General features: G+C 37.9%; 1 protein-coding gene across 1 annotated transcript in view; it reads left to right on the forward strand.

The window, feature by feature from the left end:
• Positions 1–24,511, forward strand: part of SPIRE1 (spire-type actin nucleation factor 1) — a 125,228-nt gene that overhangs the window by 8,100 nt on the left and 92,617 nt on the right. Inside the window, exon 2 of the mRNA XM_009318579.1 lies at positions 2,216–2,250. Coding sequence (XP_009316854.1) covers positions 2,216–2,250 — 35 coding nt within the window. The remainder of the gene's footprint in view (positions 1–2,215; positions 2,251–24,511) is intronic.

The following is a 24,511-nucleotide window of genomic DNA, read 5'->3' on the forward strand; positions in this document are numbered from 1 at the left end:
TGGGCTGCGAGCGCACATTGCTGGCTCATGTCCAGCTTTTCATCCACCAGCACCCCCAAGTCCTTCTCGGCAGGGCTGCTCTCAATCCCTTCATCCCCCAGCCTGTATTGATACTTGGGGGTTGCCCCAACCCAGGTGCAGGACCTTGCACTTGGCCTTGGTAAACCTCATGAGGTTCACACAGGCCCACTTCTCGAGCTTGTCCAGGTCCCTCTGGATGGCATCCCGTCCCTCTGGCATGTCGACCACACCACTCAGCTTGGTGTCATCTGCAAACTTGCTGAAGGTACACTTGATCCCACTGTCTATGTCATTGATGAAGATATTAAACAGGACCGGTCCCAGTACGGACCCCTGCGGGACACCACTTGTCACCAATCTCCATCTGGACATTGAGCCGTTGACCACTACCCTCTGGATGTGACCATCTAAGCAATTCCTCACCCACCCGACAATCCACCCATCTTTAGTCTTAGTCTTTAGTCATTTGGTCATCTGTCATTTGAGTTTCACAGAAGTAGCCCCTAATATTCATAAATCTGCTAATAATTGTAGGACTACTTCAAAAAAGTTCTCAGTAAATTTCTCCCATTTGTAATTTATAACAATCACATGAATGTTACCATTTTAAACACAAAAAATGTCTCTTATGTGGATCTTGAAGTGAATTGACCAGAATCACCAGTCTTTTTGAGAAGATGATACATGATGCAAAAGCTGCCTTTTTAAGTCACTCTTCTGTTCTTCATTTTTAAGTCAGACGCCAGTGCTAAGCATTCTGCTTGCATTGGCAGCAGTTCAAAATTAAGATAAACAACTTTCACTCTGTTAGGTGGATGTTCCCTATTCATCCAAGATGTGTTTAACCTTTAGTTTCAAAGGGAAGGTGACCAGTTCAATATGAAAATTTAATCTTTTTCTAAGCGGGTGACTCTTCCCTAGTGCCGACAGTTTTGCATGCCATTCAGATTTAACGTATGAAGTCAGCGTGATCACTCTTCTGTGCAAGCATTATGCTAACCAGTTGGTTGAGCTTCCTTGGGCTTGCCAGGCAATCTGATAAAACAGTCCTTCCAGTTATGGCTACAAATTGCAGGCTCTTCCTAGCTATTGCAGTAAATCCTTTGGCTACGCTGGGTGGTATTCAGCAACCATCACCTGTAACATATGCTCTCAGTGTACCCACAGTCAAGCGAAAGCATGCCGTTCTGGTTTTTGAGTACATGGGGACTCAAAATCGTGTCATGCATTTCCTAGGGTGAGTGCCATCAGGCCCAAAGTTGCAAATTTTAGACTAGCAGTGTGGGCGCAATGCAGCCAGAAAGCAAAGACAAAAAGAGTAAAATTCAGTATCTCTGTGTTTTGAAATTAAAGTTTTGGGTATCTCCCCGTTGAAATGGATGCATTTCAGTGGAATACTTGATTGACTTGAATATCGTTTTTCCAACAGAAAATCATCCTGTCAGAATTACTTCACCCTACTTTGACATGAATTATTAATATGAAATTATAATCTTGCTGCTTTTAGTGAAACGGTACCTTCCCAATATGCTGGGAAATTTCAGTCTTATTTTTTGTAAGCTGTCAAGCCACTTACACTTTTATACCAAAGTGTTTTGTCTTTGAGAAAATTGAGATTTCAATTTGATGAAACAATTCAGAAACTTAATTTTTCTGTATTATATAAATTCCAAAGTGATGTTTCTGAACTCAGAGGAAATGCAAAAATTGACAAGAGGGACTTACAAAAATATTACGGTAATGTTTCAACTTTAATTTGCTTGAACTTCATGTTGTTGAACTCATTGATATCCCAGAAGTATCAGATGAAACAGTGGCTTTTCTCTGGTTTATGAATTAATGTTGTTTTTTCTCTTGAAATAATTATTTGCTGCTGCTTAATTTAAGCCAATGTGTTTTCATGTTCCCTCCATGGCCAAGCATCAGTCATACAATTTAAATAATGAAGCCAGGCATTAAAGACGCATCTTTTAAAAAGGGAGTATTGTGAAGGATTCAAATAAAAAGGGCAGGGCCTTCTTGTTGTTAATTATGTGATGCATATATAATGGAAACATTATTGAAACGTGTGATTAAAGTAAGGCAAAGAATATTTGGCAATTACTCAAAAAAAAAAAAGGCGACTCAAGCTTTTAGTTTTATTTGTCCACCGTCTTTTACTTAATCTGAAAACTTTTTTTTTTTTCAATTACAGATAAATCAGGCCGTTTACACTGCACAGAAATGGAGGTAAGAGAAATATTTTGTGTTTTCTGCTAGTGCTGATGTAGCTCAGCTCTTTTTCATTAACTTATAGTGTAAATGTGGTACATTTATGGTATGGAGTTGCCATTGCAAAGTTGTACCGTGAAATGTGTATTGTATTTATGACTTTCATTAACAGCTGCATAAATGTGTCTTAACATGGGATATTTAGTCTTACGTTCAGAAACAGAGGAAAGAAAGGCCATGTGGTTTTCCAAAAACAAGGTTAGAGGTATGTTATGCAGCCAAGGTAATCTCATTTGATATTAATTTCTTTAAAATACATATGTTTAACAGAATATTTTATTTTAGATAACCTCTGTTGGATAAATTCTCTTGTTATACTTACTTTAGAAAGGACTAGTAGGTCGTGGAATAAATACTTAGTGTGTATGGAATGGCTTGGTGATTTTTGACAACCCAAGAATTTGGATGGAAGCAGAGAAGACAAGTGATCTCAGGGTTGTTTGTCCATATAAAGACATCCCGATTTCAGAGACTTTTAATATTTCCTTTGATTTATCACTTGGCAATATTTTGGGGCCCAAGAAATATTGTTGTACGTCTTGCTGAGGTAGCAACAGAAACACAAATCCAGTTAAATCTGCTTGATTTATATCTTGACCATTATTTGACTCTGTATCTTTGATACTAAGCTGTGACTAGTCTTGTAAGAATGTTCAAACTATCATTTTGTCAGATTCATAGATTTAATCCAAGACTGAAAGGAAAACTAAGTAGAATGTCTTGTTGAACAAGATATGGACTCATAGTATAATTTTTATTCTCATACAGAGTATATAGTGTACTCCTTAAATAAACTTTTCCAGCAATAAATACAATTTCTGTGTCTTTGCAGGGCAGTCTTTTCTCACTGCCTTTGAACTTTCTTTGAAATGTAAAACTGAGTTTTTACTTCAACTGTTCCATCAGTACCTCAGGCTGAGCCTGGAGATGGGGCAAGTGCATGCATTTTAATTGGCGGGTTGTCTGTTTTCTCATCAATAATATATATGAAGGTGACAAACTGCTGTTATGGAATGGTTTATACGTAGATAAACTGTGCATGAAAATGGCTGGTTTAAAGACAAAATTAAAGGCCAGCTAATTCAACTACAAATGATAAAATGCTAAGGCCATCCAGATTTTTGCAAGTATTAATAATAATAAAAAAGGAAATGTCCTTTCTGCAGGATACAGTGTAAGGAGTAATTCCTAACTGATGTAAGTACAGAAATTGGAAGTAGGCACATTTTGTTTCTTCGTGTGGTTCGGTTTAAGCAAATGCATCTTGGTTTTGTTTCAGCATTTGTAAAATCTCAGTTAATAAATCTAGTACCTTATTTACAAATGATAATCTAGTGTGTCATTTGCTTTGCATACTAAACATTGTTTACAATTTTGCTTTGCATTTTTTAATGGAAGGTAATGAAAGGCCCTAACACTAAAAATACAGATAATAATAAACCCCTGTTAAAATATTTTTAACAAAACATAGAATATTTTAATTTTGGGAAAGTAAAAGTGCTTTTGTTTCAAATGAAAATGTCTAGTGGGAGTCAATTGGATATGTTATACTTCATATTCCTTGGGAAAGAGGTTTTTTTAAATTTTGATCTTTTCAAAATGTTTTTTGTTGATAGTTGGAAAGAAAAGCAGATTAGAATTTCCCATGAGACAGAGGCTTCATTTTAAATGGTCTCTAATAAGCAGCACTGTGACCATTAGCATATTGACTCTTCTGTTTATATTTGTCATTTTGAAGGAGGCTGTGAAGGAGTCAGTGGCTTTTTCCTCCTCCAGAATTCCTTTGGGGCTGCAGCTTTAGACTTGATGATGTTTGTGTTTTTTCAGAACTAGGAATTCAGCAGAGACAGCCCATCTCACTTTTTTGATTCCTGTGGAAAAGAGTGTGGCCTGATTGAATGTATAGAATATGTGGGAAACCTCTTAAAATCGTAACTAAAAACAATTGTAACACTTTTGCAAAACATGTAAATTATCCTGAATTGGTACACCATTTATTTCAAGCTAGCAATGAGTGGTGTGTCAAGTTCAGAGTCCAGATCCCATAGCTGTAATGGGAAGATGGGAGTAAGGAATAAGGTGACCTTATTTAATCTGCATCTGCCTATGACTCTTATGTACATAATGATAGCGCTCCTTAGTCACCTCAACCGAGGTGGTGAAGATTATATAAAATACGCCAGCCTTATTTGTAAACATTTAGTACTCATATAGAAAGTATTCTGTGAATGCGAAGTGACTGATATGTAGGAGGGTTTAATTGCTGTGTATTTGAAAAGGCCCACCTAACTGAGCACAGGCCTGTTGTATATGATTATTGTAGTTAACCAGTATTTATGCTAATATGAAGATATATGCAACCTCTCACATTTGTTTCAAAGTCAGAAATGCATTAAATAGCCTGTCCCAAACAATGGTGAATAAATTGTTCAAGACCATTCAGCTCATGTCAAATCACAAAAGGAATCACATGTAGAAATGTTTGTGTGCTCTGTATGCAAATTCTATTCATGAGCTATCAGTTATATGTATCTCTAATTATTAAAAATCTTAACATACAGTGAAAATTATAGTATTTTTCTGTGGAGCTAAAATTGCCTTTTTTTCTTTTTGCCTTTTCATTGGGAACTTAAATATTGACTATCTTTCAGATAATAATTTGGGGAAATAAATATATAGGTTATAAGGATACTGTGTTTGCTTTGGTACAAATAAGAATATACTTGTTAGTTCATTGTATTGATGCAAACAAAATCAACCACCTCTCATGCTGATGAAAATGAGAGCATATATTTAATAACACAGAATGTTAGGATTTCAAAAGAGGTGTCATAATTTTGCATTAAAAATAGTGCCACACCTACATTAAAGTGTGTTACCTGCTCAAAATTCAAGCAGTGTAAAATGGGTGTATTTAGCATATACTAATATCTAGGATTCTTTTTTTTATCCCTGTTGAGTGTAAACAAAAGTAACATTCTGATTTGAGGGGTAATTGCTGCAGCAAACAATCCTTGTCATGCACAGTGGTAATCACTTTGTTCTACTTCCTGAGCATTAACCTTATGGTGATAAGGGAGAAGAAACATCGCTGTATGGAGGATGGGCAAAAATGTTTTTATGAAAATAATTTCTCTTAGCAAAATATGACTGTGACTTCCATCAAAACAAGTTTTGATTATGCATTGAAAAAATAAAATTCTGTGTGAATGCTTGGTTACAAATCTGGTAATTCTATGAAAGCTTTTGATTCCTTGTGCTGTTAAGAGGAGAATTAAGAGGAACTCAGAATTGCCTTCTAGAAATCAAAGTGGAATCATGCATCTTCTCTTGCGAGCATTAAGTCGTGCTTGAGCATTATGTGCCAGTTTTGCTAAGTGAAGCGCTCATCCCTTGCTGATGGAATTATCTCACAGAGAAGCTGCACGTCCAGCCTGTGAGGGACCTGTTATTTTAGATACCTGAAAGCCCATTATGCTTGTTCATTGATGTGGTGGTTCTGTGGCAGTCAGTGTGACATCCTGATTTTCCTGAATTACTTCATAGTCACAAAGAAACAGCTTAACAGACACTTGATTCAATAGTAAACACACAAAAAAGTAGAATTTAGGTTTCGATCTTTCGTGTTTTGTAATGAGCCGCTTTTTCAAGAGGAGCTTTGTTTTTTGTAATTTGTATAAGCATTTACAGCGCATCGGGAGGAGGTTGATCTTGGAGGAGAATGGATTTCTGTTGTTTACTTGCTATAAGCTTGGCACATCGCCCTTTTCATTTAGCAATTTCATTAGGAATACGCAGTGAATATTGGGCTGGAGAACTAATAATGTATTTGACTAAGCTGATTTAGTGATAGTCAAATCCTGCCATCTGTCCAGAGTCTCTAAGAGAATTCAACTGTTCCTTGTAAAGGCTTTGTAATTTTGCAGTGTAGTATGATGTGCCTTTAATAATCTACACGCCATACAGTCACACAGGATTCATGACGAAATCTTCATTCCAGTGATGCCACTGGTAAACCTTTCAGTCAGCTGGGGAAGAGTCCAGAGGCAGATTTCAGCCTTGGTCTTCTGACAATTTCAGATAATGGCTGGTGGAAAACTAGGTCTTGCAGTAACTTTGATCCCTCCAGGGAATGTTTTGCCTGTGAAAAGCACAAACAGCAGAGCATGGAGCATTAAGTTAGGTGGTGGTGGTTTTTTTGATGTTTTTCTGCTTTGTTTTTTTAAATCTCAAAGCGCAAAAATATTCCCTATATAGTTACCCTGTGGTAACTACAGAATTACCCAGTTTTTTGATGAGATTAAATGTGAAAATTTGGAAATATAGTTTATATGACTTTGAAAGGGATGTCAGAGTGTTGGGAGAATAAGGTAATTTGTACAGGTCTTTAGTTTTTGCAGAACCCTTTCTACATAAATTCTATTATATTGTGCTTGAGAAGATACCTGTCATATCAATGGCAGCTATCATATGTACTGATTGATATGATAGCTATTGTATCAATTAGCTTTAAGGTGCTATTTTTTTAGTAGACCAGTGCCAGTGGACATGTTTGCCTGTCTGTTCAGACCAAGAGAGTAATCTGATTGCTCATTCAAACTGCAGGGAAAAATTAAGCTTTAGATGTTGTTTGCATGCCTACAATTTAATGGCCCTTTGTATTGTCCTTCTTTGTTGTATATAATAAAAGACAAATTTAGAGTATCAGTATGAAATGAGAATGCTATGTTTCATACTTTTTTTTTTTGCTTGTTATCGCAAATAAATTTTAAGCTACAAAAGTTGTAACTAAATTTCTGGTCTGCTAAATCCCTCAAAGGCTTCTGAGATCGTATGATATTGTTTTTCTATGAAGTCTGCTAGTTCTGAATTTTCTGTTAGAGACGCTGTGTTTTCCTGCCTCTTTGCTAAGTACCAAATAGTTAATAGTAAAAACATAATCCAAACAAGGGGTACGCTTTCTGGGGATGAATAATAACCAGATAATAGTTCTTAGAGTGAGTGCATGGAGGGAGCTCTTTGTTATTTGTTGGTGGATTTTGCCTAGGGCAATTCTGAAACTGGGGTAAAATACATCCCTGGAGTTCAGTAAGTTCAATTTTAGTGGTAAGTTTGACCTGATAGTGTTGGCTTTTTGATCTATGGGGGACAAAAACCAACCCAAACCTTCCATTCTTGAATATCTCTATTCACTCAGAAGTCCAACATCCACAATGTAAAAAGTATACAGAAGATTTACAGGTGATGAGAATAAAGTGCATAAAATATAGATTAAATGACAGACAAAAAGCACACAAAGAAGCTGAATCTTTAAAGATTTCTTGTTGTTTACAGCCATTCTTTCCCTGCACCACTTCAATCCATGTAGCACTTACACTTGCAGTGATGAAGTTGGGAGTACTGAATAGGTTCAGTGAGTGGTTTGATTTTTGGGAAGCTAAGGGAAATCAGACTTCAGCACGTTTTTTTTTTAGGAGAGCAAGGAGCATTTTGGTGACCTGGTTAAGCATCCGAATATAATATTGCATTCGTTTTGTACTGCATTTTTCCTTCTAGATGTTCTACTTTTGATATCGTAGTTATCTCACTGCAGGACATGAATAACTTCCTCTGACTGAAGCGGGTATTAGTGGTGTTTTATGAAGAACAAACATTGACTTTTTTGGTAAAATGTTACGGTCCTACTAGGTTATTAAGTCACCTTAAGAGAGAAAATTCCTTAAACAGACCTTTTGTGTATGTGTGTTCCTAATTGATCTGCAGTTTTTCTTATTTCTGGGTGGCTGGGTTTAGTAGCGCGCTCTGACTCTAATGTAAAGGCCCTTGAATATCTAAGGAGCATTATTTCAACTATAACATGCATTACTGGATTAGGCTAATTTTAACACAACTAACCTAATTGCTTGCTTATCAGTTTTGAATTTGGTCAGTGGTCAAAGAAAACAGGAACTCAGAGGAGCTAAACACTTCATTTCACTTCAGCAGTTCAGTTACCAGGTACTGGTTTCCCAACTTATAATTTAAAAGCAAATGTTGTTTTAAATTAAACCATTAAGAAAATGAGGCAAGGATTGAAAGATAAAACTAACAATATCAGTAAGTTTATTTTCGAAATGTGCAGAGATTTAAAGCGAAAGTTATTTATGAATGAGGTGAATCCAGAGTGCTCCCACCTACTTTGTTTAATGACACCTGTGCTCTTCTTTTCAGTGATAACTTAGAATCATAGAATCATTAGAATCATTAAAGGTTGGAAGAGACCTCCAAGTATTGATCTAGTTCATCTAAACTATTCTTGTATGAAGTAGATCACATTTTAACATATAGATTCTTGTTAGCCACTTTTACACTTTACATGTGTAGAACCCCCAGCAATTTATACTTGGGAAAATAATATTATGAAAGGCTTTTTTTTAATGCAGCTTTTGCTGACCTAATGCAGATGAACATGTGGAATTTTTATGAACAAGTAGACAGTGTGGTTAATCTTGGTTTAGCCTTTAATTTCTCCTGCTGCCTTCTGCTATCTTGTCTGCTGGGAGCAAGAAGAGCTGCTGTCCTCTGGTTGTAAACATGCAGAAGCTTCATTATTGCAAGAGAAGGGAGGAGAGATGTGGTGTCCCCTCACAGGATTTCCAAAGGTTACTCAGGGAAAATACTAAGAGTAAGCTTAATTGGAATTTTAGTCAGATATGCATTTTCAGTAGGTTAACAACAGGGCAGGTCATGGTGGCCAGTTCAGAAATTCCCAGTAACGCTGTCTTTGAGCATTCAAAAATCATAAGGCTTATTCTAGCATACAGTGAGATCAGCAGAAAACAAACTGTTGAATATGGTTTTTTAGGTTATTTTCTAGGTTTTGGTTAATACATACTCAAGTACTTTTTTTTTTCTTTGCAGTTCTATGACTACATGTTTTTCTTCACATGAACACTAACATGTAGCTTTTTATCTAAATCACTTGACCTGAGAAGTTCAGACGTTAAACAAAGCAAGATTTGCAGTTGAGTCGTGAGAGTGTGGGCATTGTGTGCTTTCTTTGGTAGAGAGGATACTGAAGCAGTCTTGGGGCTCACTGGGGCAAAAAGGAGTTTTTGTTAGTTTTGTACTTTCTTTTGTTTGACTTGACACAGTGCAACTCATTTAAGCTTTTGTTCCAAAGTGAACTTTTCAGCAACTGGTAAGTTTCTGTGCTCCCCATGACCTACCAGTGTGAAAATTTTCATCTTAAACTGTTTAATTTTGTCTGCCACTTACATGTTTGTAATGTCAGTCGTGGGAAAACAAAGCAAGCTGCAAGATCCCTCCTTAATGGCGTGAAGGAAAGACACTAACAGATGTTCGGTGCTGAACTCTTCGATTATCATTTAGTGTTGCTGTGCTGTAGCAGGTGAAGTAAAATACTTTTATTTACCAGAAGGAAATACGGAGGGTAAATTAAACATACAGATAAAACAAAGGGGTGACTGAATTCTAAATGTGTATTTCATCATGTCCCTTTCTTTTATTAACCAGTAGTAATTATGAAGCACCTGTAATGCTTTTAGTACTTCACCCTCAGCAAGAAGTGAAGGTTAAATAATTAACTAGGACAAGGCAAGCTGTTCACACTTAGTAGATTAACACCTGCTTCATTTAAGAAGGTAGGGGTATTCTGTTAAACTGACAGTTTTTCTCTTCCACATATTCGTCCCTAAGCCTGAAACACACTTGTCCGAGTCTCCTGTCACCACTTCTCATCTGTACTGTACCTTTACTTCCAAGCCTTCCTCTCCTGTTTTCTTTCAAAATCTTTTATAGTTCATTCATTAACTTCCTTTATTTCTGTTTCTTCCTAACCAAAAAGTTAATAATCCGCTTTTGTGGGGGTGTGCTACTGCCTCTGCCCAATATTTGATGACTCTCAGCGTTGCAGAGATGGCGCTCTGCTCCAAATGTGTTCTTTCACAGCTCCCTGCACTTCTGCTTGTTTCTTCTGTTGGTCCTAGTGGCTGTTGTACTGCTATCTGAATTCATTATTTCTCTGCTATGTATTTCTCATTGTGTCTTTATCTTTCTCTGTTATCTGGACTTGTGATATTAGCATTATCTTTGACTCACATTCTTTCCTTTCCTCCAGATGCTTGCCAAATCCTTAATTGCCGTCTGCTAAAAGCACCCCTCTCTTCTCTGTTGCCAAGATGATAATTCGGGCTTTGTGGTTTTTTGGTTGGGTTGTCTTGGCTAATGGAAACTGCCTGCCACCTAATCCTTTCTTGGCAATGATGTAAAATATTTCTTCAAAGTTTTTTTGAAAGACTCTTCTCTGGCTGCATCGTGGTTTTGGAGTTGCTATATGTTGCTTTTCTCTTCATCCCTGGCCTGCACATTCAGACTATCTTCTTCCTGCTATTGTAGGTCTGGAGCAGACGCTCACTGCAGAGTAAACAAGTTACTCCATCTGGTTTGTTCGTTTAGGAAGATGTGCCATTCCTTGTGCTGTGCGTTCTGTTTGCTTTGGAGCAAAGCTCTTAGAAACTTTTCAGAGAACATAGATGAGAAAAATGTGCGTATATTCTTCTGAACTATGTATTTCTAACTCCTTCACCATTTGGTGATTGTGAATCAATACTTTCCTTTGAACATACTTTGTAGCATGTCAGATTACATTTGTTTTTCTGAGCATGTTGCTTGTGCTTGAATATTTGAGTATTGCACTTTTATTCTTGGAGTGAAAGCTCCGTGCAATTCCTAGGTCTTCCACAAATGTTTCATTTAGTTGGCATAGAGAAAATAAATACAGTTGCAACTGCATGAAAACAGTGAAGTAATTGTCATCTCTGGTCCTTGGCCACCTTTTTGCCTTGTAATTTTCCAAAGAGCTGCTCTTGTTTATAACCCTTTGTATTGTTTGCTATTGGAGTTTGCTTTAAACCTACAACTAGTAAGGCATGCAACAAGTAGTTCTTTTCCCTTCTTTCTTTTTTTATCTGTCTATACACTAACAGAAATAATGTTCTTCAGCTAGGATGTGTTCATAACTCAGCATTACTTTTTCATAATGCTTTTAGCTTTCGTTGTCCAACTTAATGTACTTGAGGACTTCTATGATTTTATTTAATAAACAGGCTTTTTATTGTAATATATTTTTCTTCAAAATTTTGCCTTTTTACTTTTGTCAGCTCTTAGTTAGCTTTTTATGCAGATCTGGTAGACAGAGCTAGTGCTGAACCTGGCTTGCTTTATGCAGAGTCTGGTGCTTTTATCGCACAGGACATTTGAACAGTAACACCACATGCTCATGGAGAGTCAGCTGCATGTTTATGCCTGTAACATTTAAAGCATTGACACTAGGAAAATGTATTGGAATACGATTTGTTTTTCATGTTTCGGACTCATTACTCTCTGTTAACCAAAAAGCTAATCGAAAAACTTAGGTAAGAAGTGTTAAATGAGAGAAAGGGAGAAAAACATGCCATTGTGATGGAGAGAGTTTTACCACTTACTTAGAGGGATTATAGCAAATTTCAATTTAAAGTACTTCATTCTCTTACACGAGGAAAATGTTTGTTTAAAAGTTAAGATTTTTTTAATCCCTGGACTTCCAACTTTCTGGAGTGTTGTCTGCTTTCAACTCTCAGATCCTCCAGTAGATTTCTGTGTCTTGTTATGCTACTTATATATGCAAATATAGTAGCAGACTTTACAGTTTAAAAGCTAGACCAGCAGTAAATGAGGTGTGTGATGAACTTGAGGTTCTATGAGTTGTCCCAGTGACTTAATTATATGGACACTAAAGTAGGCAAGATGAATGTTTGGTAGGAGAAAATAAATGCTGTTCTTATTTTATAGAAAGAAAAAATTAAGTTTGAAGACATCAGGCGAATTGCTCAGTGTGACAGTTGGCTGCATGGCGGAGCCAGCATAGAATCTAGATTATTTAAGCCTTAATCACAAAACCAAAAATCTTTCTTCAGATTTTAAATACTACCCAAAATAACAAACCCATTACTTTGCTGCCAAGAAAATACTAATTCCCTTGAGAGACATTTCATCAAGATACTAGGAATTTACTTTCAGGCTAGGCTATCCCTTTTTTCTGTGTAGATTTCTTAAATACTTTAAAATTCTATAGAAGTAGTAACTCATTCTCTTTCAAAATAAGTCTCTTATCTTTCAGGGTTATACATGTAGATGTTGCCATGCTAGTACAAAAGCAGACTTTACTTTCTATTGTTCACTTGCTGGCAGTAGATAGACTGAGCTTTGTTCCTACACAGAAGACAAACTTACCCCTAAATTACTTGTATGCATTTCAGACAAAGAAAGCATTTCAAAAGTAATGTAGAATGTTTGGGAAAAAATCAAAATGAATGGTTTCATAGAAGAAAAAAGCAAACTTGGGGGGATTTGAAGTAGGAGTCATATTTAGGTACGAGAAAAGGGAAACTATTCCAGTAATAAGGGAAATGTGCATCAAAAACTAATACAGAATAAAGAAATCTTCCTTTACTGCAGCATTTGAAAAGGCAGTGAAACAAATGAGGTATATCATCATTAAAATGTGGATGAAATAATGTTTAGCTTCACGGTGTGGTAATACTCTAGTAATAAGTACTAGGGCAGAGAACTTTAAGGAAAAAAAATCTGTTAGAAGTGAGCAAGCTAGTGGTGCTAAAAATAGAATTTCATTTCACGAAATCTGCTTCAGAGGACTGGTATCATTTTTCAGCAGATGTATCATGAACGAAGACGTAATCATTAAAACCAGCCTGAACCTCACTGTGGATTTACAGTACAAGACAGCGTTTCGGTATTCTAGCATTTCAAATGTCGTATTGAAACACAAAGTGTCAAATTAATGAGATTCCAAGCACTTTCCTGTCAGAGGCTCATCCTTTTGTTTTTGAAAAAGATGGCTTGTATATGTATGAATATCTTGGTTCTTCAATCTTATGTCTGTGTGAATAGATAGATGGATTTTACCAGACAGCGGGCACTGCGGCAGATACACATACACAGTCTTGCATTTCCTATCTTGGCATGGAAACTTGAAGGTTATGGATTAACAAATGATTGTATTTGTATTTTTGTTGTATATAACTAAAAAATACCAAAAGTGGCTGAATTTATGTGACACTGGGGTTTTTGTTTGATGTGACTTATTCCAGATTTTATAAAGTGACTGTGAAAGCAAGTTTTCAAAAAAGCTTTCTGAATAGAAGACAGAAAAGTGTTGATTGCTGTGCTTTGTTCCTATAGCCATTACACAGGGAAAAAGAACATCAGCTGCTTCAGGCTTTATGATAGTTACAACCTCTGTGGCTTTGATGCAATGAAACTGAGAATTGTTAGACTTTGAAATAAAAAGCCCTTCTAACATCAGTTGTACAGAAACAACAAAGCAGAGTATTGTTTTCCTCAAAAATTGTTTTTATAGTCCCAATCCCATAGCCAAAGCAACTATATGTGTAATTACATTTACACTGATACATAAATTTGAATGAGAAATGATACTTTGTCTCCCAGTGATAGTTCCCATGTTCATTTAGGACCTGGATTATTGCGCGCCACCGGCACACAGGACCAGAGATTCTTACAGTGCTCATCCAGGCTGCTTTGTCGTGGCTCCCTGTGATGTGCAGAAGATCTAGTTAAGAGCATGTCCATCCCTCTGAATCACCCAGCGTAACAGGAACTGTGTATTATGGATGTGTTCTTTTCTGCATTTACTTTTTTATGATTCATTCTCTTGGAATGATCTTGACTCGCTTCTACTACTCTTTTGCATCCCTTTCTCCCTTAAAATAATTATTTTCTAATTACTTTGCCTGTCACCTCATAGTGCCAGCCTCTCTAGCTCCTCAGTGAATGAGGATCCTAGTCTGCCTTTTTTCTGCTTTCCTTTAAACTGCTACTAGACAGCAATCTACCTCCTGAGAACAGCCTCCTCAAAGCATACTTCTTGTCATCCACCCACACTCTGAGTACCTCTGCTGCTCTGGAGAGGTCTCTCTCTGGAGAGATCCAGTAACTAAGCATAGAGTTGTCAGTGGTTTCAAGTCTCACAAACAGAGGGAGCAAAACCCACATCTGCAGAATCCCTCCTTGTAAGGGTGATGGTTGGCTTTTTAGACCATGTTGGTCCCATTGGTGTTCCAGACTACTTCCACTGTTGTCCCTGGCTTGACCCACTTCTGCCGTGGCCCTAGGGGCTGCAAATCGCAGGGGTCCTCAGCATCCTAGTGCAGGATTTCACCTGCAGGTCTCACGAGGGTGTCCTGAGCAAAAAATTCTGAGCAAAAGAAACAGATATGAATGGATACAGCAAACGGTTGTCCTCAGCCACAAGTTCTGCTAAATTCTGGCTGCCCTAAGCCTAGCAGCTGCTGCCATTGCACTCTCTGATAACACCTACAGCTACAGAGTCAGGATCCTGAATGTACGGTTAACTTTTATGGATGCCATGTCCCTCTTAATACCTTCTGTCTATCGTATGTTCTTGGCATCTGACCTCCATGACTCCTGCTGCATGGCACTGCGTCCTCTTGACACTGAGGTGGAGGAATAACTCATGCTGCTGCAGTCCCTTTTACAGATGTGATTACTACACAGATTCTCTGATTTCCTCAGCTTCTTCCATTACAGTGACTGACTTAAGAATGTCTGCCAAGATTTCTAGGGTCAAGAAAAACAAGCGTTGTCCTTTTCCAGCCTGCAGAGAACACTGTTGGGTCATAAGATGCTGAACAACCTGGTTCCTGTATCATGAGACACTGAACAATACAATACCCTATTGAATTTGTACCTTTGGCAACGTATTTACTGGTGTGTCTTTCTATGAAGTTGGTCTTCCTGTTAACCACAGCGTTATTTATGAAGAGACATTGACAATCCTATGCCAACTGTTTCTATACAGACAATTTACATGTGGTTTTCTTCTGGATGCACAAAGTTTATGAGCTTTATTACTTGCTCTGAATGTGAAAAATTGTCTTTTAACATTCACAGGTCTAAGCCCTTCATATTATCTCTCAGACTTTTGTCTCCACTGTGGAGTAACTGCGGGGGTTGGCCATCCCTACTCAAATCCTTTTGACGTGGCTAACATGTTGTGCCAAGACTGATTTATATTAGCTGTGGTTGTGCTAGCTTTGATTTCCATTTACTTCATCAGAGCCTTAGCTGCATTAGAGTTGATGTTGGGAAGGTTTCCAAGCACTGACTTGTTCAGCATGGCCGCCAGGAGCTCTGTAACTTCCTTAAGCTGCGTGGCATTGCTGAAAACTCTGGCAATAATGCTGTTTCCTAAGGACTGTGCTGGACTCTGGATCCTCGCATGTATGAAGGCCTTTGCAGTCTGCTCTTTAATGACTGTAAATTTGTAAGACGAGGCTTGAAATTGACCAAAGTTCTAATGTTATTGAATTGTAGAATAATATAGTTAGAAGGGACCTCTGGTCATCTGGGGTGGACCAGATGACCAGCATGAAGACAGTGCTAACTTCAAGTTAAATGAGGTTGATAAGGACCTTGTCCAGTCAAGTTTTGATTGCATCCAAGGTCGGAGATCCCACAACCTCTCTGGGAAATCTACATATGCAAACAGCCACCCAAACACAGAAAAAGAAATTCTTAGTAGTAGCTGTAGTTACTTGAAAATGTAATCCACAGGTATGGGTACATTCTTTCTGTCTTGTCTTTAATCTACTAGCACTTGTTTTGAATTGCAGGTTGAGAAGTACTGAGGGCATGGGGAGGTTAGTGCTCAGAGCAGAGCATTGATGTGGCAGCACAACATGAAAGACAAAGTCATGAGCTCCTTCTCAGAGTACTGTTAAAGCTAGAAACAGACTTTCCAAACTCTAGCGCCCTTCTGTACTGAAACTTTGGGTTACAGGTCTTGAGGAACTTGGATCACTGGTAATAAACCTCTTGTTCTTAGTTTCTGTGCATAACCTTGTATTTGTATGTTTGGTAAATGGATGACATGGTTTTCATTCCAGTGATTTCATATCTGTCTTCAATGAGTGATCCTATTTAAACTTTGCAAATCATTCTAAGGTTTATTTGTTGGTTTTTTTTAATACAAAGCTCATGTTTTATTGTGCATAGCAAACAAAAACGCATATGTGTGTATGTATGTATTTATATTTATTTTTGTCATGGTGAAAGAGCAGACAAAAAGAAGGCATAGTGGATACATTGGTGTTTCCTGTTAGCGCGGAATTGTATTGTTTGGTTCGCACACATGTAAAACAACATCAGGAATTAGTGTGTGTTGCACAAGAAAAAAGTAAAGTGAGACTTGGTAGCTTTTTGTTAAGCTATGGTAAATAGATATGTGCTCATTCTGGATATGTGAATATCTGGGGAAAAAAAAACAGTTTCCCTTTAATTGAAATGATAATCGCAAGAGTCATAGAGCCTTGTGACTGATCACAAGTTTTAGAAGAGACTTCAAATCACTGAACCTAATGTTGCATAAAGTTTGTTGTTACTTAACGAGTCTTATGGATTGTAATGTTTAAAATACCCAACGTGTACTACCATAATGTGGCCAGTTTCAAATTTAACTGAATGATCTTAAAAAGACTGTTAGGCAACCATTGTCATTAGACAGTTGGATATATTTCATTTTCTGGTTTAGATTGTATCACTGTTTACTTGCAGTAAAGCTGGTGATGAAATGTTTTCCAGACATATGAGACTGGACAGTTTCTACATAAACTAATAGCTCTTTGTGTATCCTAGATCTTTCTCAGTTTGTTGTATGCATCCTTTCCCCCCCCCCCCCGTGGGGTGTTCACAATACATGTTTGCCCGTGATTATTTGTATAGACTTTACATACCTGAGGTTATTTTGTATTTCTTATAGGAGGACAGCTGCTCAACAACAAGCAATGTGTTATAAAACATTTGCTCATATATATGCCTATATCGATAATTCAGTTTGAAAATGAGAAGGCTTCAAGATAAGCAAAGATTTTTATGTATTTCCCAGATATTAGTAATGTTTTCTTAGATGCTCATTTTGTTAAACCAGCCTAAGCATACGCTGTTTGGAGCACTTTGGTGATTTGTTTGTTCATGTTGCTGTAATGAAAGAATTTATGTAAAAAAGACCAAATCCATGTGTGTAAATCAATCCTTTTTATTGCTCCTCGAATGCTCTAAGTCAGGGTTATTTTAGCTGTGTATTTATTCGTCTGCATTATCTTCTCCAAGTATTTGATGGAAAGAAAGTTTCGTTGTTTTCCAGGTTCAGAGAGGAGAGAGAGAGCCTCACGCATGGGAGTCCTGAAATATTTTAATAGCTTGGAACGCCCACGCTGACATTGCATACGGAGATGAGGTGTCAGGGACGGTGCAGGGAGGTTTCAGGGAGGAGGCAGAAGTGTTGCCCTGGCTGCACAGACTACTGTCTGACTCACAGAGTGTCACTGGAAGCATAGGATGGTCAGATGGCTAGAAGGAATTGAGCTATGGTGTTGGCTAAAACAGCTTAGTTCCTTTAAAGAGAGTCAGAGGCCCGTATGAAGGACAAAGTACAAACGGGACGAGGGTACTGCTGCTACAGCACCCACGTGTGCGCTGGGGAGACTTGTGCTGCCCAAAATGAGTCTGCCAGTGCAGGAGTCTCAGTAACGTGACACCCAAGACTGGTTTGCGGATGTGAAAGTTGTGTGCATGTTTGTTTTCAGCAACTCCTGCAATACTTCTTGGTATCCTTTCTTTTAAAGGAAGGTCTTGTTTATGTGATACTGTTGATGGATCTAATTGGTATTAGTTTCATAAACAATATTGGCTTAAAAAGGCTATCATTCTCTCACACAAAGCCATCAGTGACTTTATTACAAGTTTTTTCCAGGAGATTCCCAAATATAATAGACTTCATTTAATTGAAAAATGAACAACACAGGTTTGTTAGTAGGTCTCATGATCAGTTATGAAACAAGTGTAGCGAGGAGATTGCCAAATATTCTTCATTCAGGAGGATGAAGTTTTTCTCTTCCTGAAGAACATGACTAGTATTTTGTCTCATAGGTCAGGAAAACTCAAGATAAATGTAGAGTTCAATGCAGCTCCCTCGCAAGCTAACTTTCAAAGTCCATATATATTTCAGTATCTTACATTATGTCTGAACACTGGATTGTTCTTGACCTTGACTTCAGACATCTGATTTTTTCAGTAACACTTTATTTTCTGATAGTTGCTACATACTGTTTAATAGAAGAATACACACTTTTCCCTCTAGTATTTTGGTATTTCCTGGTACCGAAGCACAGCGCCCTGTGCCAGGGCCCTGCATGCACACCCCTGGTAGGGGTGGGCTCTCCATGCCCAAGGCCAGCTCTGCTGTGGTGCAGCTGTAGCGTTGGATCAGGTGGCTGTGAAAACAGCTGTGTCAGAGCTGTGAAGAGCCATGAGAAGCCTCGTTGCAGGTGTTCCTCCTTTTTTCTCAGGAGCAGCATTTAAGCTGAGCCTTTGCATTTTGCCTCTTGAGCTATGCTGCAGCTCTTCCTGTGCCCAGCCATGTCCCTCGCTGGTCCTGACCTGCTGGCTTGCCTTCCTGGCCAAGCCTCAGACCTGCCTCGTCACTGTGGGATGACTTTGGTGATCATGGACTGTGGGTGACCCTGGTTTCTGTCACCAGACCTGTTCTGCTTTTCCTGTTTGCGTAGCCGGGACTGCGTCCCTGGTCAGTGAGGGCACTGCCCCTGCCTCTGTTGTGGTCACCCTCAGCTCCTGACTCGCCTTCCCTTGCGGAGGTGGCTGCCCTTGCTGCTTCCTCACGCGGTTTTCTTTCCTCATTCAGAAACAGGGAGGCATGTTTCCTTTCTCTGATCACAGCATAAAAGAACAGTACAGAAAATACAGACACACATGGATGCTGAACCCTGTAGGTGGGGATACGTGTGCTTCTTTTCTCTCCCTGCAGCAGTGGCAGCCAACACGTACATGTGAGTACAGGTTTGCAGAACACAGAATACAAAGCATTTTAAGGTAAAGTTATGAATGATCTGGAAAAGTCATAGCTTTAATGCCTCATCCATCTTGAGAGTATCATAGTGGGATATCAAAGTAAATACCAAGGAGTTGTGCTGTGTTTGTCCCAGAGCGTTGCCATGCCCTAACTGCTGACAGGAGTCAGCATGCCCCAGTGTCTGAGAAATTCATTCCAGGTTTGTTGCAGTATTTTACATCTGTATCCTCTCCCCAGCCAGTGGAGATGGCGTGATGACAGGGGCAACATCCATAGAAGAGCCACCAACCAGCCAGTGGGGTGACTGTGGCCTACCCGTTTTTCCATCTTCCCACCCTTGATGTCTGTTTTATGTAGCCGTTGTGAACAAGTCACAATATAATTTTAGATTATTACTGGGATCGTTGTGCCTGTTTGCTTGAAGGTCAGGGACTTGTTTGTGATTGAGAGAAATTCCTCTGTGGAAAAACAAACATCTCAATTGTTTCATAGCAAATTATATTTGGAAATAAATATTCTCACTGAACTTCTGAGAAGAGAAATTATGATGTCTACTTTGAGTGAGAAAAGAGCAGGCTTAAACTCTCAGGCCAACTAAAATAATACAATAAATACTAGATCTCATCTAATACTGTAAGTGCCCCCCACTTACTTTCATTATCAGTGTTACCATCATCACACAGTACTGCAAAAACAGTTTTAAAGCAAACTAATACATTATGTGTCCCCTCTCTCTGAAGAGAGGATAGTATGTGCAGAGAGGGAACTTCACTTACTGTAAACAGGAACAGTAAAAGCCTGTCCTTTCTAAGGATACATAACAAAGTCAATACTATATCCTTTCTCCTCTTGCAACATCTAAACTGGGAGCTGTTTTCAAGGAACACCAGTTTTGTAACTTCCTTAGTCTTAATATATTAGTCAAAACTAGCCCTACTTTCATACCAAAGTTAATTTTGGACTCTACAGAACACAGAAAATCGTCCTTTGCCCGTTCTCATTGCTCTCCAAAGAGGAATGATGACATACTTCATGTATCTATGGAGCTCTTAAGTTGGAAGTATTTATTAGATAGCTTTGCTTATGTTATTATTGCAAGCTGGCAAAGGAAAAGAAAACTTCAAAAATCTTCCTTTTCTAAATTACTAAGACAGTATTTCAGAAAAGCTCAGCAGGGAAGAAGACAGCTGTTATCTGAGCCACGTGGCCGCTCTGTGAATAAAAGAATCATGTGCATTAAATGAAGAATCTGTTATTTAGTCAACTGGTTATATCTAACAAATCCTACAAGGTGAGCATCCCATCATCATCTAATGCCACCTTTTTGACATCTTTCTGCCATTCTGGCTCCTCTAATTAGGCGCTGCTATTTTACAAATACAGAAATTTCATTAAAAACAAGAACAGAAAATATCCATATATTACATTAAAATTATTTTTTTTTGGACTAAAGTATCTACAGATTGACTGCTCACCGGATGAGGCTGTGTATCAGGGAGAGTGGTTGGAGTATGAATTGGTGTACAGATTTTTTTTGGTAGCTGTGTTGCAAGAGGACCACTCTGTTCAGCATGGCTGAGTCATTTCCTAGTTGACATGGAGTGGCCAGAAATTCCCCAACCAATGAGTTGTAGTTGAGATTCTTCCATCTTGAACTGAGTGATGTATTTGGGCTGCCTTTAAGGCTTGATGGAGTAGAGATTACAATGCTTCGGATTTGAGGATGCAGTTTTTCTGGAAAGGAAATAACTTTGAAAATTTTCGAATATATATATATTTTTAATATAAATCTATGTATCTGTGATGTTGCTGTCTATATAGTAATATCTAATATAGAAGGACCACCTTGGTTTGGGATAAATGCCTTTTACCTCAATTGGAAATGTAACTAACTCTTGGCTCAACGATTGCCTTGCAATGTAAGAGTTTCAGTGTTTGTGCAGGAGTTTGGGCCCTGAGTCTGTCTTGCTGAAAGATTATGACAGCCACAGTTTCCAAACAGAAAATACAAAATTTAATACTTGTAACCACAGGGAATACCTGACTTTTTGTTTCAGCCTGCCTGAGCTCTTTCTGAATGCAGGTAACCGTGGTGGCCCACAGCTCCACGTGGGCGACGCTGCTGTAAACTAGTTTGCTTGCAGCTCTCGGCTAGTGGGACAGGTAGTTTTCTGGTGTGAGCTGTAGCTTGCTGGAAATTTTGGTGGTGTGCACGGTCTGGGCATGTACTTTGTACACTCAAAGTCAATGCAGAACAGATGCTCTACTTGCTGTTGGAAGTGCTCTTTCGTAGCAAAACTGGATGTAGATTCCTACATACTACTCTGATGTAGGGTACGATTGATGAGTCAAACTTATTACGGTTATGGGAAAGGATATTCAAGGATATTTGGACTCAAAAGTATCAGGGAGGCAGGGAACAACTGATTTTTTATTTTTCTAGCAAAATGCTTTTTTCTTTTTTTAGTCTCTTTTGATGACTTTCTATGACTTTGCCTGATTCAACAGTTCTCCAGTACGAGCAAGAAAAATGTGACAAGTTGACTCACAATTTCATTATTAAATAGTATTATTTCACTGTTACATAATGTTGGTGGGCTACCCTATGAACATTAGTTGGGAAGCAGTATCTTTATACAAACTTCATACAATTATGTAAATGTACTTTCCAAAGGAAGATTAGACAGAAGTCACTTTGCAATAGAAGTACTTATATGTGCCAACCTAACAGATGTGCCCAAAACAAATGTCATATCTTACGATAAGTCAAAAATTGTCATACCATGGATGACTGGTTGAGGCTTCTTTTTCTTCCATTTTAGGAAGAATGGTGAAAATATTTTTTAGGATATTGCTATCTCATCAGAAGAATAGAAACATTCTGTTTCTTAGGTCTCATGACATCTTGCATACTGTGGGTGTCTTTGGTGATTATAGCTGCCTGAAGCTGTATTAAACACAGAATCATAAACATGTAGATAGAAGGGACTTTTAGAAATCTTGTATAATTCTCCCTTCTACGTGGAAGCAGAAAAAAAGTCTAAGTTATGCCATCACCTTTCACTCACTAGATGGTTTCTTCTTAGAAAAGTAGTTGATTTGCTTGTTTATTCCTGTGCTGCTCCTCTTTGTTCTTGCTCTCCCTACCAAGAAGGAAGATTAATGCTCATACTGTTAAAAAAAAAAAAAAATCTATGAAGGCATGCAAATCCTTATCTTTTGCTTTCTAGGTGGTGGCTTTCATACCTTTGGGTTAACGTAACACAATAGATCTACCACCTGTGCTGTAAATATTCTATCCTCTTGATGATTATTTCCTGATTCTTTAAATCCTTTGGATACAATAAAGGGCTGCCTGGTCTATGTCTGAGGAAATCAGAGAGTGAAAAACTAGCTAAGATTAAGTTCAGGAGAGGTTTAATATAAAAACTGTTTCTTGAATGCTTAATGATTTTTGAAGAATGGTGCATTTCTTTTTTTCCCCTTTGTATTCTGCTTTTATTTTGTATGCTACATTAAGTAAATTGCTTGAAAGTCTGTGAATTTACTGCATGTGATTAGAAGACAGGGTGCAGTAAGCTTGGTTTTTGTAATGTAGTGTGTTTTGGCCTTGGTTAGTTAGATACTGGGAAAGTATTGTAATGATAATCGCTAGTAATACTGCCCTTTTTGGGTAGGATTTGACTGGTGTTTAAAAATAGCTTAATGTTTGTAGGAACAAGAATGTTGATAGTAGGATAGTGTGTTTGGGGTTTTTTTTCTTTTTCATTTTCCTACCTAGCACTTACAATATTGGTGTAAAATGTATATAGAGCCTGCATATCCTAAGCATCCCTAGAAAACCTGTAGCTGTTAAAAAGTAGAAATTATGTAATGGTTACTATGGGAATGATAAATCTGAAATGAAGCAAAGCAGTAGTATAAAATCCAAGCATTTGAAATTGGGTCAGGCTTTAGAAAACCCTTTTTTCCCCTCAGAAAATAATGAGTTGGAATTCTTTAATTTCCTCCTTAAAGCCCCAAGCCTTTTAGAATTCCTGGGGTTTGATTTTTATTTTTTATTTACTTGAACTTTAAAGGCTAAAAAACTCCCACTTTAAAATGAACAAACAGAAATCCTTAAACTCTGTTGCACAACTCAGGAATTGGGACTGTAAGGAACAGGCTAAGTTGCATGAGTCTTTTGATGAAATCATGAGAACTAGTAACTAATATTTCAAGTGCAATTGGAAAGATGTCACAAGACAGAACAGGTTTTAGTCACAAATATGACTAGATTTTCGTAACTTCTGCGCTACAGACCTCATCAAGTTGTCTTAAACTAAGACCTGTGTATTTTAAGGGTTTGTCTTTACATTTTCATTAAAAAGTTTTCAAGACAAGTTTTACTGGGCTCCCAAGGGATGCCTAGAACATAAATTGTATTACTACATTCATCTGGTACAGCTAAAATATGCTATACCATATTACCGGAAGTAAACATAATACATAATATTTTAGAAGAAACTTGGGAGAAGATGTAGCCTTTTTATGCTACAAAAATTGGCATCAAGAACACCAAAATAAAGTGTCCTTGAATAGGGAGTCATCTGCAGAGTTGTATCTTTGTAATGAAGCCTCCTCCTCTTGGCGGGGGCAGAAATCAAGGTATTTTTTATGAACCACTTCTGGATACGACCCATAAATTGAACCTTCATCTGGCAAAGTCAGAATACATTGGCATAATTTCTGCTTTTAACAAATAATATTTTTGTGATGCTGGTACAGACTGGCTGTTCTGGTGGAACATGCATTCCGTAATTACTGAGAAGAGAGAGTGACCTGGTTTTTATAGTATGACTCTACATAATACTTTAGAGAGTTGGGTCTGTCAAACAGCAGCACTTCTGTGAGTCAATTAAAGTATTTAATTGTTCAGATGAGGAAAACCTTATCAAACTAGTCAATATTGATCTTTTTGATAAAGTATCTACATAATTCAGGAGTTCTGAATACGTCAGAGTCTTCCTAGATGCGTTCCCCATTATGTCCAATCTACTCCTACTTGCTGTCCTTTGGGTATGATATGGTGCCATCCCATCTTCAGTTGAAGTTGACTGTTTTCAAGTTGGTCTTCTCCCTGTTAAGGTACAGGCTTGGAAACAAGATGGATGCATTTATGTTTGGTACTGCACAGCAGGCAGCTAAATCAGACGGCGCGAAAGGAGTTACTACATCAGGAGTGGGTTCTGACTCTTACAGATTTTTAGTGAC

This window comes from Pygoscelis adeliae, unplaced genomic scaffold (assembly GCF_000699105.1).
Source record: "Pygoscelis adeliae isolate BGI_AS28 unplaced genomic scaffold, ASM69910v1 Scaffold42, whole genome shotgun sequence".
Classification (NCBI taxonomy): domain Eukaryota; kingdom Metazoa; phylum Chordata; class Aves; order Sphenisciformes; family Spheniscidae; genus Pygoscelis; species Pygoscelis adeliae.